Genomic DNA, 15,597 nt, shown 5'->3' with positions numbered 1-15,597 from the left:
TGTGTGCGTAAGTTATGTGTGCGTTAGTTATGTGTGCGTAAGTTATGTGTGCGTAAGTTGTGTGTGCGTTAGTTATGTGTGCGCTAGTTATGTGTGCGTAAGTTGTGTGTGCGTAAGTTGTGTGTGCGTTAGTTATGTGTGCGTTAGTTATGTGTGCGTAAGTTATGTGTGCGTAAGTTGTGTGTGCATCAGACAAGTGATGCTGGTGCTGGGAACGATACGTCAGTAGGTGTGTTGGTTGCTCAAGCGTTACGCAGGCAATTTCAAGCACATTCAGCTGACAAATAATTTGTACTGGTACGTGTACCTGGAACTTTTGTACTGGTGCATGTGCCTGGAACTTTTGTACTGGAATGTGTACCTGGAACTTGTGTACTGGAAGGTGTACCCTGGAACTTTTGTACTGGTATTTGTACCTGGAACTCGAAGATGGTAGCATCGTCGGTGTACTGGTACGTGTACACGGCCGTACCAGGCTTCACGAGCTTCACGGTGTACACGAGCACGGCCGCGCACGGCCCCCCAGGGCTGGCGATCACGTCTCCGCGGGGCTGCCACCCGTACCTGCGGGGCAGGGGCTGTTATTTGCACCCGTACCTGCGGGGAAGGGGGTGTTATTGCACCCACACCTGCGGGGAAGGGGGTGTTATTGCACCCACACCTGCGGGGAAGGGGGTGTTATTGCACCCACACCTGCGGGGAAGGGGGTGTTATTGCACCCACACCTGCGGGGAAGGGGGTGTTATTGCACCCACACCTGCGGGGAAGGGGGTGTTATTGCACCCGTACTTGCGGTGACGGAGCTATTACCCGTACCTGTGCAGTAAGGTGAAGAGGCGGGGTATTTGTGGTGGAAAGGCATACTCTTGTTGCAAATCCGTGGCGATGAAACTGACTAGAGAAATGGCTGTCGACATACGACCATGTGTCTTAAAGCCGTTGCGGAACTGGTGTGGCTTGCAGTGTTTCTTGTGTGGTCAGCGACTTTTTGTAGCTCTGAAGTTACTGTAGTGTAGCCTCACATGTATAGCTCTGAGGTTACTGTAGTGTAGCCTCATATTTAGTGCAGCCTCATGTGTAGCGTAGCCTACTGTAGTGTAGCTGTGAATGTTTATTTTGAACGTTGGCTCCAAAACAAGTTTATGAGTTGAATTTGTGGCCAACGGCCGTCCCATCGATGCGTTTAGGTTTTCAGGGCCACGCTGGCGTGATCTGTTCACTAATTTATTTGAATTCAAATTTTTACATAGTTGTCATGATTAGTGTTAGTTGTATAAAACTTATATCACTAAGTCATTGTCGTAAGATTTATGTATTTGAATACGTAAATGTATGTGAATGAAATGATTTATGATTTATGTACGTGAATGTAACCTATTAGTGACTACTAGGATGGGTACTAGGATGGGTACTAGGATGGGTACTAGGATGGGTACAAGGATTGGTACTAGGATGGTTACTAGGATGGGTGCTAGGATGGGTACTAGGATGGGTACTAGGATGGGTACTAGGATGGGTGCTAGGATGGGTACTAGGATGGGTACTAGGATGGGTACTGGGATGGGTATTAGGATGGGTACTTGAACGGGTACTAGGATGGGTACTAGGATGGGTACTAGGATGGTACTAGGATGGGTACTAGGATGGGTACTAGGATGGGTACTAGGATGGGTACTAGGATGGGTACTAGGATGGGTACTAGGTTGCACCCGTACCTGCGGGGCACGGGCTATTATTTGCACCCGTACCTGCGGGGCAGGGGGAAGAGGCAGGGGTATGTGTGGAGGAAAGCTAGGTGTTATTGCAAATCCGTGGCGATGAATTAAATTTGAATTTGAATTAAATTTGTACCACGCTGGCGTGATCTCTCCATCAGCGCTCCGATTGGTGAAAATTGCTGTCCACTAATTTATTTGATCTCGAATTGTTACATGGTGGAAATAATTATTGTTTGTTGTATAAAACTTCTATTAATAAGTCATAGTATCGTCGTAAGATTTATTTATGTCTTTGGCATTTAACCTTGTGAATGAAACCTAATAGTGACTACTAGGATGGGTACTACGATGGGTACTAGGATGGGCACTAGGATGAGTACTAAGATGGATACTAGGATGGGTACTACGATGGGTACTGGGATGGGTACTAGGATGGGTACTAGGATGGGTACTAGGATGGGGACTAGGATGGGTACTAGGATGGGTACTAGACTGGGTACTAGACTGGGTACTAGACTGGGTACTAGGCTGGGTACTAGGATGGGTACTAGGATGGGTACTAGGATGGGTACTAGGATGGGTACTAGTCTGGGGGACTTACTGGGAGCAGTCAAGTTCCCCCCTGGCGCGGGGGGTGGAGAAGGTGGATCTGAAGGCCTCGGTGCTGAGGTGGAAGCCTGGGGGCAGTGGGTCCTTCCATGCGGTGACCTCCACCCCCCCACCGAGGGAGTACGTACCCCCAGGGCATGGGGTACACGCCAGGGTACTCACGTTGAAGTACGACCCGGGGTCACAGGATACGCCTGCGGGGGTGGAGGGGGGAGGGTTGTCGTGCGATTAGACATTTAATATCTGATTAAATCGCCGTTATTCAACTTATAATAAAAGTATAGTCAGAGCTGGGCAGCGCTACTTTGAAATGTAGCGGCCGCTACCGCTACATGCTCTAAATGTAGCGGGCGCTACCGCTACAATTACTTAAATGTAGCACCGCTACTGCTACTGAAAATGTAGCGGCCGCTACATGTAGCGCGCTACTGCCCACCTCTGAGTATAGTCTAATTAGTCTTCTAGTTAGTTATAGTCTTGTACTTAATAAATAACAGAATTGTTTGATTGAGTTTGTCTGATTAGTCATTTTATTGCGGACCTCAGATAAATTATATAATGATCAATAAACACTTTTAAGCTTGCGTATAATTTCGTACGTTTTAAATTGAAGATTGTAATGACGAAAAAGCTCAGTGTCATTCCTAAACGATTACATTTTTTGTATTTTAAAGTTATCGATTAAGATTATGCACTTTTAACATTTTGTACTATTTAAATATAAATAAAACTTATAAATTTATGAATAGAAACTAAATAGAATCTGACTGCAGTGCTGCAGCCTGGTGGGGGGGAGGGAGGGGAGGACGCCCTCGCAGGAGGGGGAGGAGGGGACGCTGACCCTCCACCGACCCCCCGCCTCGTCGCACTCCGTGAACTCGAACCCCAACCCCGACCCCTGCAGGGGGGGTTACTATTGTTTATTTTAACATCTAAAACTAAACTTGGGAAGTTTAACAATAGCGAATTTGTAATTTAAGAGGTGGCGCAGAGTGGCCAGTAAAAGGAAGGAGAAATGTTAGGTAATGACAGTAGGACATTATTTTTTTAAAGATTAAGATTATTAGATTAAAGAAGATAAAAATTAAAAGATTATTTTTAAAGACAGCAAGAAACTATAATTTTGAACAGTTTTTAATGTTTGTTTATTAAACAACGAGCATTATTCGCTGTGCTGGTTGTTGCAGTGTTGGTAACAGAACTAGTGTTAAGGTAACTGGTAACTAGCTACTGAGGTAACTAGCTACTAGCTACTATATAGTGGCTGCTACTGCTTTCACCACAGATGCGGGTTCTAAGCTGCTGCTCTACTTTGCTACTGTATAGCATTTATTGCTNACACTCATAGATTCATGTATGCATAATATATATAACACTCATAGATTCATGTATGCATAATATATATAACACTCGTAGATTCATGTATGCACAATATATATAACACTCATAGATTCATGTATGCTAACATACATTACACTCATAGATGTAGGTGTGAAGAAATACGATTTGTTAATTTTAAAAAAATGTATGGAATTGGGTATCGATAACAATAATTATTGAAGCAAAATTGGAGCAATAGGTAAAGTTTATAATTTTAAAGATCTTATGAGAGAAATATTTATACCACCATTTAATAATACTATAGATAGTTTAATTAAATAAACAATTCTGTACTGACAGGGTCACAGCTACTGTAGTCCTGCAGCATCGCTGCGTGAACACAGCACGTCACAAGCAGCACCCTCAGCATTTCCCTCAGCATCTTGATTTATCCTTAGTGTCCTTATGTCCTTGGTTATGATGAACTAGTCACGACTGGGGTCCTTAATTATATTGTCCTTAATTATATTTTTTAGATTTAATATGGTACAAAATATAAAAATTTTATTAATTAAATTATCGTTAATTATGCCGAACTTGCAGTAATTATTGTTATCTATAAGCAATTATTCGATAGCAGAGATAACGAGAGTCTCTTATCAGGATAAGGTTTTTTATCTTATTCTTAAATTTTTAGTTTTTCCCGTAGCCTGATTAAGAATTTTTAAACGAATTCTTCTCTCAATTATGTTTAACAAAGCGTTTTTTAACGATATTATTACCAGTTATTGCTTTTGAAATAAATTGAAGTAAGATAAATTTCTTTGATGATACAAATTCATGTAGAATTATTTTTGAAATTGAGAAAAGAAAAAATTGAACGAATAAATGTGATATATAAGATGTAATGCAAATAGAATTCACTAACTGTTCACTATAAAAAATTTCCGTGCGTCCACTATTAATCATTTAATCCTATAACATACGTCCTGGTAATGCACTTAACATATGTTGCGACCATCACGTGAACTGCGGGACTGAACCTCACAGTTGACAAGAAATATATAACTTGACAGTTGCCTGTTGAGTGTTGCCACTATTGTCTGTCAACTTTAGGGCGTAACGAGTTGCCTGCTGACTGTTGGCTGTCAACAGGTTACAGGCAACAGCCGTCTGTTTGCTGTTGTTGTCGTGGCAACAGCAGCACACTGAGCTGCGTACGGCGCTACGAGCGACGCGCAGCTTCATCGATTGTGGTGGTGGTGGTGGTGGTGGTGTTGGTGGTGGTGGTGGTGGTGGTGGTGGTGTGGTGTAAATGTAGGTTATCTTGGTATGTGTAAGGGTCTGTGGTCGTGCATTGCACACTCTGAGTCGCCTTCCAGCTGGTATGACCCGGTAGGAGGTTTAAATCAAATGATAAGGGGCCATTGAAAACGTAATAATATAGTCCTCAGCAAACAAATATTATAGAATTCCCATTGGAAATTGGCCCAGTGGTTAAAGTTCAGAGTACCAGGATTGGAGCAGAGAGGCACGGGTTCGATCCCAGCTCTGTGCGCCAGTTTCTGGTCAGAATCGGCGAGGAGGCCGGGCGGTTAAGCACAGCAGAATTGTAGCAGTAAGTTGCGAGTTCATGACCGCAAAATGCTGTGAATGTTCTGCGATGTTAAGAATCGGCGACAGGCCCACGGCCTAATAACGCTGAAACCGCTATTATTATTATTATTATTATTATTATTATTATTATTATTATTATATCCGTGCTCCCTGGCTGGGTTTTGACGTCGTTGTTTGCGGCAAAGATATTATATATACTGTCTCTAAAGACTATTTTTAATCACAAGTGTAGTGAAATAAAATGACCAGGACCCCGACAGGCTCCATTGCATGACCGGTATAAAATTATTATCTTGAGTAAGATATTTCCAGTTGTAAGAATGTTATTTGGGTTTGAGTCGTTATGATTTATTTGGCCGGCTACAGTTTCCCAACATTTCTTACAATGGTGTGGGCAACCATCCGCATTTCTTCAAATCCACCTTTGAAGATAGAAGCTAAACTCCAACCTCTAGTCAGATTCAGAAACAGCCCACCATTCAGATTCCTTTCGACTGCCAGCTACGACACACCTTCAAGTTTTGTCCCCCACATCTGCGTTGTCTTGTCTGTCTGTTACTTAGTCTGTCTTCGTTTCTGTTACTTATTGCGTCTCGGCTGAGGTGGCGGCCTCGAGGTGTTGGGACGATCTGGGGACTTCGGAATCGGCTCGTCTTCTTACGGAGGACGGGTCTCTGCGAGACCTCAGGAGAGGACCGGATGCTGTAGGTTAGTTGTCCATCACTAAAGCTCAGGGTGTTGGGGTGACTTGTAGCTCCGGCCGGTTTCCCTTATGGATATCCGTCTCCCCTTCACTACTCTCAACCCAAATAATAAAACTCTCCTCTTCTATCAACTGCATATATATTTCGTAGAAAGCCAATTTGTTATATAAATCCCTTATTTTAAGATGACCATAAAATTTTAAGAGCATAGCTGCTAGGTCCGTAAATTTAAGCATTTGACTATATTTCGGACCCTAATATTCAGCTTGTTCTAAATTTCTATTTGGTTTTCGTTGCATTTAAATCAGCTGGCATTTATTTTGACAGGATGGGCAGCACGGAGCTTAGCGTGTCAGTTTGGGCCCTGTGCTACCACCTGGCTGGTTTACACTAGCCATGGTGAAGCTCCTGCTTCCGATTCACAGTACGTGCACCGGGCAACAGCTCGGGGTAATCCCGATTTGTTTCAAACTATTGTGTTCACCTGACACTATTCAGATTCATACAATCTATTGTGTTCGCCTAACACTATTCAGATTCACACAAACTATTGTGTTCACCTGACACTATTCAGATTCACACAAACTATTGTGTTCACCTGACACTATTCAGATTCACACAAACTATTGTGTTCATCTGACACTGTTCAGATTCAGTAAATTCCGTATAATTGAATTGTTTTCTTGACATTATTTTTTAAGTGTAATTTAATCTTTTCTTCACCTGTAAAGGGAGGTCACGCTAAAGTTTGTATATGGCCGATAAATGGCCGATATAATTGGTTTGACTTTGATAATGATCTTATCAGTGGTCTTTATGTATTTTGAGGACAAATTGTACCATGAAAAATTTTTTTTCACATTTAGGAAAGAATTTTTTTTAGCTTTTTCCAGAATAAGTCACCTTCTCAAACGTTTCATCATCATCATATTGGCGTAACAAATGAGTAGGAATTCCCTTGTAAACTCTCACATTTATTCGTAACAGGTTCTAGAGCATTCTTCTTATATTTCAAATAAGATTGTTCTTTGTGCTCGTATACTATACATCGTTTTGTGCGTGACACTATTCGGATAAGCACCTCTCCAACTTTTACTACTACTACTACTTAACGTCGTCTCCCCGGCCTAAAGACTAAACAATTTACTATTAATATTTCTTCTTTTATCGTACTCAGGCTTATTGTATTATGTACTCAGGTTTATTATATTATACACTCAGGTTTATTGTACTATGTACTCAGCTTTATTGTACAACGTTACCCGGGCTATACTTTCAACATGAGTTAGATCGTAAGTTCATCAGCCAATTGTTGACGGCCTTTCAAGCAAAATCCACCAATCATAGACAAGAAAATAGAGCGTAAGTACTTACGTTCACGTGGCGAGTTTTGAAAGTATGGCCCCAGGTCTATTCTACTATAAGTGCTCCAGAGAGAACATCGCAAGTTTTCGCCAAGAAATTCAATTTGTTGGTTCAAAGGTGCATGGCTCCTCGAGTCACAAGCGCTGGAATCAAACTCGCTGGCGTAAAGTAGACTGGCAATTTGATCGCATCGCAAAATGGATTTTATTCGACAGCCTATTATTTTTACGAAACAGCTTTACTTCGTATCACTGACGGTTGATATTTACCAGTAACTCAAGAGTTGAATTTAATAATACCATTCTCATACATATCGACGATCGGGTATGCAATTATACTAAGTTGCACATTAGCGTATGAAAATATTACTGTGTATTAGTCTTGATTACACGAGGCATCATTTCAAGAATGTGTTTGTAGATCATTTGAAACATAACTCATTTTCGGACATTTTCATTGTTAAGCATTCCAATTCCTTTAATATTCAATAATGAGTAGAGAAATAGTAATTCTATAATGAATAACATTCTATAAGGGATAAAAGAAACTACATCGTGCCAAACATTTAATGCAACCAACACACAGTTATGTTAACAACGCTGTAATCTAACAGAAATCACTCAATTTAGATAAATCATTTACTGCTTCAATCCTGATACTTGAACTGTAACCACTGGGCCACCCTGGCCCCTCTTTGTTTCAAACAAAAAACAGAACAGTTTCTTGCAAAACAGAAGAAACAGAATATTACAGCAAACAGAAGCATTGTGAGTAAACAACACATGAATAGTGCAAGTCTAAGAAGATATCAAGATTTATTTCAAACCAACAAGAACTTTTGACTTTGCTTCACTCGGCAAATAATAATAAATTATTTCAATATTGAAATAAATAATAAATTTTTTCAAAGCAACAAGAACTTTTGACTTTGCTTCACTCGGCGCAGAGGCCAGGGTAGTTGGTTGAGGGCTTAACGCATCCCTCGGTGGTGCTGTAGGGCGGCGGCAACTCATGGTTCTTGTCTAACATGTTGCCGGACGGACCGTAGTTGCAGATGTACTTAACGCAGTTTAAAAGACCCCAAGAGGGGTTAGTTTTGTTAACCCAGGAACACTTTTCATTGTTACCGAAGGCCCCGCAGCCAACATGACGAGTATTGTGCCATACTACCTGGAATTCGTGGGCAAATTAGACTTAAATATATTATTAGATTTAGTTTTGAGACATTTAACCAGCAAACCATGAGAATTTTATTTTCTTGCATTCATTTATATCGCATTAAAAAAGAACCTGTGTTATTAAAGATTTTTTCTTCCTTAAAGCTAATAGCAACTGATCCAAATTAATCGCATTTTTACTTACGAACGTCTCAGCAGCTGCTACGCTGTCCCAATTCATTAATAATCCTGTTAATTTGTGCACATTTAGAGGGAAAGCATGAAATGCTGCAGTTTTATGAAGAATTAGATAATGTATTTGTTATTTCTTAAACCTAAGGTAATTTCCTAAACACCTTAAACCTAAACCTAAATCATTTAATGTATGAATAACCTGAGTGTAGTGACCGACGACTTTCCAGTTGCCCTTCAAATTGGAGCCATCCATCTTCTCGGCTTCATTGGTCCAGGAATCAATGGCTTTCTGCCAATTCGCTTTCTGCTCAATGCAAATCAAATGAAAAAGTTTGAAGTGCGCCATTTAAACAAGTCTGCATCACCTGTGTATTCCACATGGCCTGAGAAACGATATTGATTTCTTTGTTAACATCAAAAAATGTGAATATTATTATGAAAACATAAAGGCAGAGAAGTTTGAGCAACGTGAACGTATAATTGCAGTTAAATATACGTATGACTAGCCTCAATAGTTGCAGAATTCGCCTCTAGGTAGAGGTTTTGACCGACGCTGTAGTCAGGGACGATATTGCATTTTTTGCAGTCATGCCCTAAGACAAACTGCTCTGCCCAGCGCTGTTGAATGGAAATACTCATGCAGTAATGACTAGAACGCGTCCATGTCTGATTTATAAATGTAGCAACGAAGAACATGTAACAGTTTCCTCATTTTGATCGATACCTATACTATATAGGTTGTAATTCAGTTAAAGGCTACAATTCAGGTGAAAAGTATCAATACAATTCTCATGGCATTCAAACGAACCGAAATTATTACCCACATTATATTCGAATTCTCTATTAATTTAATTATTGGTTACTACTGAGAATAAATAACTTATTAGAGCCATCATAGTATCGGATATTCGAATTCTCTATTAATTAAATTATTTATTACTACTGAAAAGAAATAATCCATTAGAGCCATCATAGTATCGGATATTCGAATTCTCTATTAATTAAATTATTTATTACTACTGAGAAGAAATAATTTATTAGAGCCATCATAGTATCGGATTTGCACACAAGAGCTCTCACCTGCGCTGTCCGCGCGAGGTCGTCGTTCCAGCTCAACTCGCGGATATTCTTGCCCGCGGGCTGCGGACCCGGAGACCCTCGCGTCTCTTGGCCCTTGGCCACCTGAAATTACGGTATGCAAATGAGAACGCAACCACCGAAAATGATAGAAAAAAACTATTTTTATATGTCAATTTTCGTATGCAAATGAGAACGCGACCACCGAAAATGATATAAATAAAAAATTTTATTTGTCGGGTTTATCACGTCTCTTGGCCCTTGACCACCTGAAATTTCCGTATGCAAATGAGAACGCGACTACCGAAAATGATATAAATAAAAAATTATTTGTCGGCTAAACGACACTGATCGTCGACTGCAGGTTTGGTTGCAAACAAGATGCGATTGAGTTTGATTGGCATCCAAGAAGAGATACTGAAAATGATATAACTCGCACATGATATACTTGCAAAAAAATTATAATCAAATAACTTCTTTCCAGTCATGACAACTAAAGTCCTTTTTAAAAAGTTTAATTAACAGTTTGCGTTATAAAACATGGTTAGGTTTATTTGTTGTCTATCACTTGAAAATTATTAAACTGATCAATAATAATTTGCGGGAACCTCAACACGTTGATGTACGTAATATCATTGCTTACCTTCTGTCGGTATTCGTTATGGTATTTGACGATGAAAACCTTCTCATCCTCGGTAACTCCACACGGCCCTCCGTTGGCATCGGTAGCGCAGTTCTTGGCGGGAAAACAGGTGGTGTGCTCGCTGCCGTACTTGGCGCACAGCGGATCCACCTCCGCTCCGCTCACTGAAAATAAGATATTGATGATGGGTGGATAGCTAGAGGTTAGCATAGCCCAAGTACGTAGTGCGATTCATATACCTTCCCGAGCGTAACGCAGCCGGGCATCTTCACGGCTTTTGACACAAAGCGCCCACCACAACAGCGCCGTTCAGTCACATAGGCACTGGTTCACAGCGCCGGAGCACAACTGGCCGGAGTGCAACAGGCCCTACCGCAACAGCTACTCCTAACGTAACCTAACCTAACCTAACCTAACTTGCGCCGCCTGTTGCGGTAGGGCCTGTTGCGCTCCGGCCAGTTGGGCTCCGGCGCTGTGAAGCAATGGCTGTGTTGTGCAAAGCGTTTTACTGATAGCCGGAGTTACCCACAGCTCATTGGTCTGAGGCTATGTGTAGATATTGCATGCTGATGGTTGGCGTTGGGCCCAGGGCCTGTTTACGACTCAATTTTGTTACCCACGGCTGCGCTCCCATGATGATGATTTTTCAGGTATTAACAAGATGCTGATGAATTTAAAGGTATTACCGATAAGCTGTTGATTTCAAGGACAACAATTTGTGGACTCATGGTAAGATGATGATGAGTTTAGAAACAGATTATTTGGCGCTCTCTTGGTAAGATGTTAATGAATTTTTTCAAGTATGATATAAATTTGTTTATAAATATATTCAGGAATAAAACTAGCACAATCTTAATTTTTCAACCACAATAAAAAACTGGAGCTATTGATATGTAGACAAAATATATTTGAAACACATGTTGAGGATTCATGGGACCCGACCTTTAATATTGAACGCAAGGTTTTCTGTCTTATTTTAAAGTTTTTGTCTTATTGTACAAAGTTTTTGTCTTATTTTAGTTACGTTCACCACAACGCGCCCTTGTACGTATTTGTTCTTGTATATTCTAGCACAACCGCAGTTAATCCGATGTTCAGTAAGAACTTCGTAGAATTATATCGCCTCGCATCTTATTAGGGAATTATTTGTTACTTTAGCGACTATGCAAATAGATTTCCTCCAGTTTCCTCCGTAGATATTCAACAGAGCTCTCCTTAATCTTAAATAATGTCCATAGTAGAAACAATGATTGACATTATATTTTATTTTCTATGTTAGTTTCAGAAACATCAACGAACTCAAATAAAGGCAAGCAAGTCCACTGTATTAAAGCATCTTAAAATTCGCTCAAGGAAACCCGTAGTTTCCTTCCTATACACTTACTGGAAGCAGTCAGAGATATCCCAGCGAGCACCACGAGAACTTTGCCCAGCATTTTTACCTGAAATATTGAAAGTTAAAGTAAGATATTTTTCCTTAAGGCTATCGAATGCAATTCAGGAATTTTAAATGAAAAAGGAAAAATTTTCACACAAAAAATACAAAAGAAATTTAGGAATTCTACCAAAAAGTAACAATTTCTTGAATGATAACCCATCACATGAGACGAACGAAATCAATGAAAAGTTGAAATTCGTACATGTGCGTCTTGGAAAGAAAAAATTTTTTAGCCCTACAATTAATTATTACCCACACTCAAACAACAATTTGACGCCTAAATTATACGAAAAAAATTTAGGTGCGAACATTTTAAAAATCCCTTTCAGCAAAACCGTAAATTTAAATAACACACAATTTTTGTAAGTTGTAACAAATCTAAATAAGAATTCCAAAATATCACGAGAACCTACCGATAAATACGGCGCGCTTTCACACTGAAATAAATGATCAAGAGAAGTTCGTAGGCACGAATGGTCGTGGCTTATTATCGCTGTCTAATTTATACTGAAGCCTCGTACAAATTTCAGACTGTGGTTCAAATTTGAACAGTTGCCCGAAAATTCGAGAACACATTTGAAGTGTGACCAAGTGTGAGGAACGAATGGTGACTAAGGGGCCAGTTGTCATAGTTAATTGGCCGTGCGATAAGGTGAGAGTGCAATGTATACATCACACACTCCTGCACCACACACTCCTGCATCACACACTCCTACTTCATACACCCTTCATCTACACACCCGCATTGCTGTTTGCTCGAACATGAGTCATGATAGATCAACATGTTGTGAACAGGTCGATGCAAGCCTACAGCACATCACCCAGAGAGACACAGGTACGTATGTTTGAGCGACGATATCAGAAAAGATGTACAGGGGTCATACTTTCAAAACTTGCTAAGTCAACGTAAGTACTTACGCTCTAATTTCTTTTCCTTGATTGGTGGATTTTGCTTGAAAGGCCGTCAATGATTGGCTGATGAACTTACGATCTCTTAACTTTTTTGAAAGTATAGGCGCAGAACCTGATAACTCTTCATCCATAGAACTTCGCTTTGTTTGCATTTCTGAACCAAATGAAATTTAGTTACTACAGGAAAAATTTTTAACTTTGAAACATTTCAAATTGATGATTCTTGAAATACTTTGAAACATGTGGAACTTAATTCTTAAAATACATTGAAACATTTAGAGCATGATAATTCCTATAATATACTACGTTCGCAACGAATATTTGGGCGAGATCTTGAAGTCTTTGTCTAGTATGGACCTGTGACATCCAGAGAGTTTCGCCTTCTTACAAGTTTTATTTGCTAAAATAAATCAGCTGAAACGACAAAGATTGTTTGGAGTTTAAGACTGAGTAAAGCGAACAAGATGAAGCTGAGCCTTGCCTTGTTGATCCAGTTTCTTTGCCTCATAAATCACGATCGGCAGAGATACGAAGACTCCAGGGGAAAACAATCACTTTAATTGTGTGTAAACTTTACTCTTGATAGGTAACAGATAATAAAATACAGCACTGTAGAAAAAATGTTTATCACAAGTCAGGTTAGGAAAACATTGTGCTTAGTGTCTTTGTCCGAACAAAATTCAAGTCACAGTATCTGCGTAGTAAAAAAAAGCAAGAAACTTCAAAGTTTTACTCGAGGTTTCCTAAGCTTTTATATACATATATACGATGTTCGGTGCTTCAATTCCAATCAAATTTAGAGTCGTTAAACCTTCTGATTACCCGAATCAGAAGCTTTCACGTCTAAAAAATTGTATTGGGAAGTTTATTGTTGCATTGCTTTACTGTTGTATATAGTGTGAAAAAGCAGTAAAATTGTACCACTAGATGAAGGAGCCCTGATTTGCATAAGAAAGCAATCCAAAGTAAAGTCTGGGAGGCACAATTGTGGATTTTTTATTTGACAGATGGAGAAGATCTTCATGTAACTGGCGTGGAAACGAGTGTGGAAACGCTCGTGGAAAAGTGTTTAAAGAAACGGACATGGAAATGGGTAGGGAATTAACAGCCTTAAAAGTTGCGTGGAAATAGGTTAGAAGACGGGCACAGAAATGGGTGTGGGAAGGTGAGCGTGGGAATTGTTCGGGGCTTCAATTCGACATATCTTGCGGTGTCCTACAGCAAATGACAAATGTGATGAACTAAAGGGATAGATAAATTTAGAATGACAAGAATTTGTGTAATAACCTGATGACAAAGAATGTAGAGTGCAAGAAAAAAGTTTCCATAAACAACATTTTCACGGATTCAGATTGTTCAAACTTTAAATTGTCGCCAAACTTGAGTAAAATACATCCCCTGTAACCACATACCTATAGAAAAGTTGACGGCAAAAATTTCGCTATAGCTTCACGTGCATCAACACAAGAGATTGTGGGTGCTAAGTTTAGTGGACTTTGATGTATAATTGCGGACTCAATGATTTGTTGCCTGTATAAACGTCAAATGTCTAACTCAAAAGAAGCACATGGTAGGAAGTTGGCAATTGTTTCTATTCCTTGATAGTTAAAATTGGTGGTGGTGGCGGTGGTGGTGGTGTGGTGTAAATGTTGGTTATCTTGGTCTGTGTAAGGGTCTGTGGCCGTGCATTGCAGACACTCTGAGTCAATTTCCAGCTGGTATGACCCGGTATGAGGTTTAAATCAAATTATAAGCGGTCATTGAAGATGTAATAATATAGTCGTCAGCTGCTGAAGACGTTCAATTATAGAATTCCCATCAGTGCTTCCCTGGCTGGGCTTCGACGTCGTTGTTCGCGGAAAAGATATTATTTTTACTGTCTCTAAAGATTGTTTCTAATTGCAAGTTGTAGTGAAATAAAATGACTAGGACCCCGAGAGGCTTCAGTGCATTTTTATCTTGAATAAGATATTTCCAGTTGTAAGACTGTTATTTGGGTTTGAGTCGTTATGATTTTATTTGGCCGGCTACAGTTTCCCAACATTTCTTACAATGGTGTGGGCAGCCTTCCGCATTTCTTCAAATCCACATTAGAAGAAAGAACCTAAACTCCAACCTCTAGTAAGGCTCAGAAACAGACCAGCAGACAGATTCATTACGACTGCCAACGACGCCAGATCTTTGAGCTTGGTCCTCCACGTCTACGTTATGGAGTGAGACTTTCAGCGTGCGTCTTGTCTGAGGTGGGGGCCTCGAGGTGCTGGGACGATCTGGGGACTGCGGCATCAGCTCGTCTTCTTACGGAGGACGGGTCTCTGCGAGCGCTGAGGAGAGGACCGGATATAATAATAGCGGTTTCAGCGTTTAGTAGGCTGTAGGCCTGTCGCCGATTCTTAACATCGCAGAACATTCACAGCATTTTGAGGTCTCGAACTCGCAACTCACTGCTTCAATTCTGCTCTGCTTACCGCCCGGCCTTCTTGCCTATTCTGACCAGAAACTGTCGCACAAAGCTGGGATCGAACCCGCGCCTCTCTGCGTCAATCTTGGTACTCTGAACTGCCACTGATCTCTGTGGTGGTGGTGGTGGTGGCACCACAGAGTGTTGGTGGTGGCACCACCCTGCGTGGTGGTGGTGGTGGTGGCACCACCCTGCCGGCAGCATCGTGCCGGCAGGGAGGCCCAATGGTTACTGGGACTCCCTGCCGGCACGATGCTGCATTGTTCTTGAACGCGTTCATACTCGGAGCGCCAATGATGTAATCGGGCTGTTCCAAATGTCGGTGATTCGAAGCAAGAAGAAATGTTGCCCTTGGAGAAATTGCAGCGCAGTTTTTTACTA

The 15,597-nt window shown here is 40.7% G+C and overlaps 2 protein-coding genes across 2 annotated transcripts in view; both read right to left on the bottom strand.

The window, feature by feature from the left end:
* Positions 1-4,160, bottom strand: part of LOC108671579 (endosome/lysosome-associated apoptosis and autophagy regulator family member 2) — a gene marked incomplete at its 3' end in the record, with an annotated part of 9,266 nt that extends 5,106 nt beyond the window's left edge. Inside the window, 4 exon segments of the mRNA XM_047883086.1 lie at positions 417-564; positions 2,320-2,521; positions 3,096-3,225; positions 4,006-4,160. Of these exon segments, the coding sequence (XP_047739042.1) occupies positions 417-564; positions 2,320-2,521; positions 3,096-3,225; positions 4,006-4,089 (564 nt within the window).
* Positions 4,161-7,891: 3,731 nt separating this feature from the next.
* Positions 7,892-12,309, bottom strand: LOC108671578 (venom allergen 5). Its single transcript, XM_018159138.2, has 7 exons — positions 12,257-12,309; positions 11,790-11,847; positions 10,406-10,569; positions 9,766-9,867; positions 9,193-9,303; positions 8,885-8,989; positions 7,892-8,503 (listed from the first exon to the last, which is right to left on the bottom strand). The coding sequence occupies exons 2-7, from the start codon at positions 11,839-11,841 to the stop codon at positions 8,267-8,269; spliced, it is 771 nt and encodes a 256-aa protein (XP_018014627.1). The 5' UTR covers positions 11,842-11,847; positions 12,257-12,309; the 3' UTR covers positions 7,892-8,266.
* Between the last annotated feature and the right edge of the window lie 3,288 nt (positions 12,310-15,597).

Source organism: Hyalella azteca, unplaced genomic scaffold, assembly GCF_000764305.2.
Source record: "Hyalella azteca isolate HAZT.00-mixed unplaced genomic scaffold, Hazt_2.0.2 contig11981, whole genome shotgun sequence".
NCBI classification, from domain to species: domain Eukaryota; kingdom Metazoa; phylum Arthropoda; class Malacostraca; order Amphipoda; family Hyalellidae; genus Hyalella; species Hyalella azteca.
The sequence above is the reverse complement of the archived record's forward strand: the minus strand, read 5'-3'. Positions and strand labels throughout refer to the sequence as shown.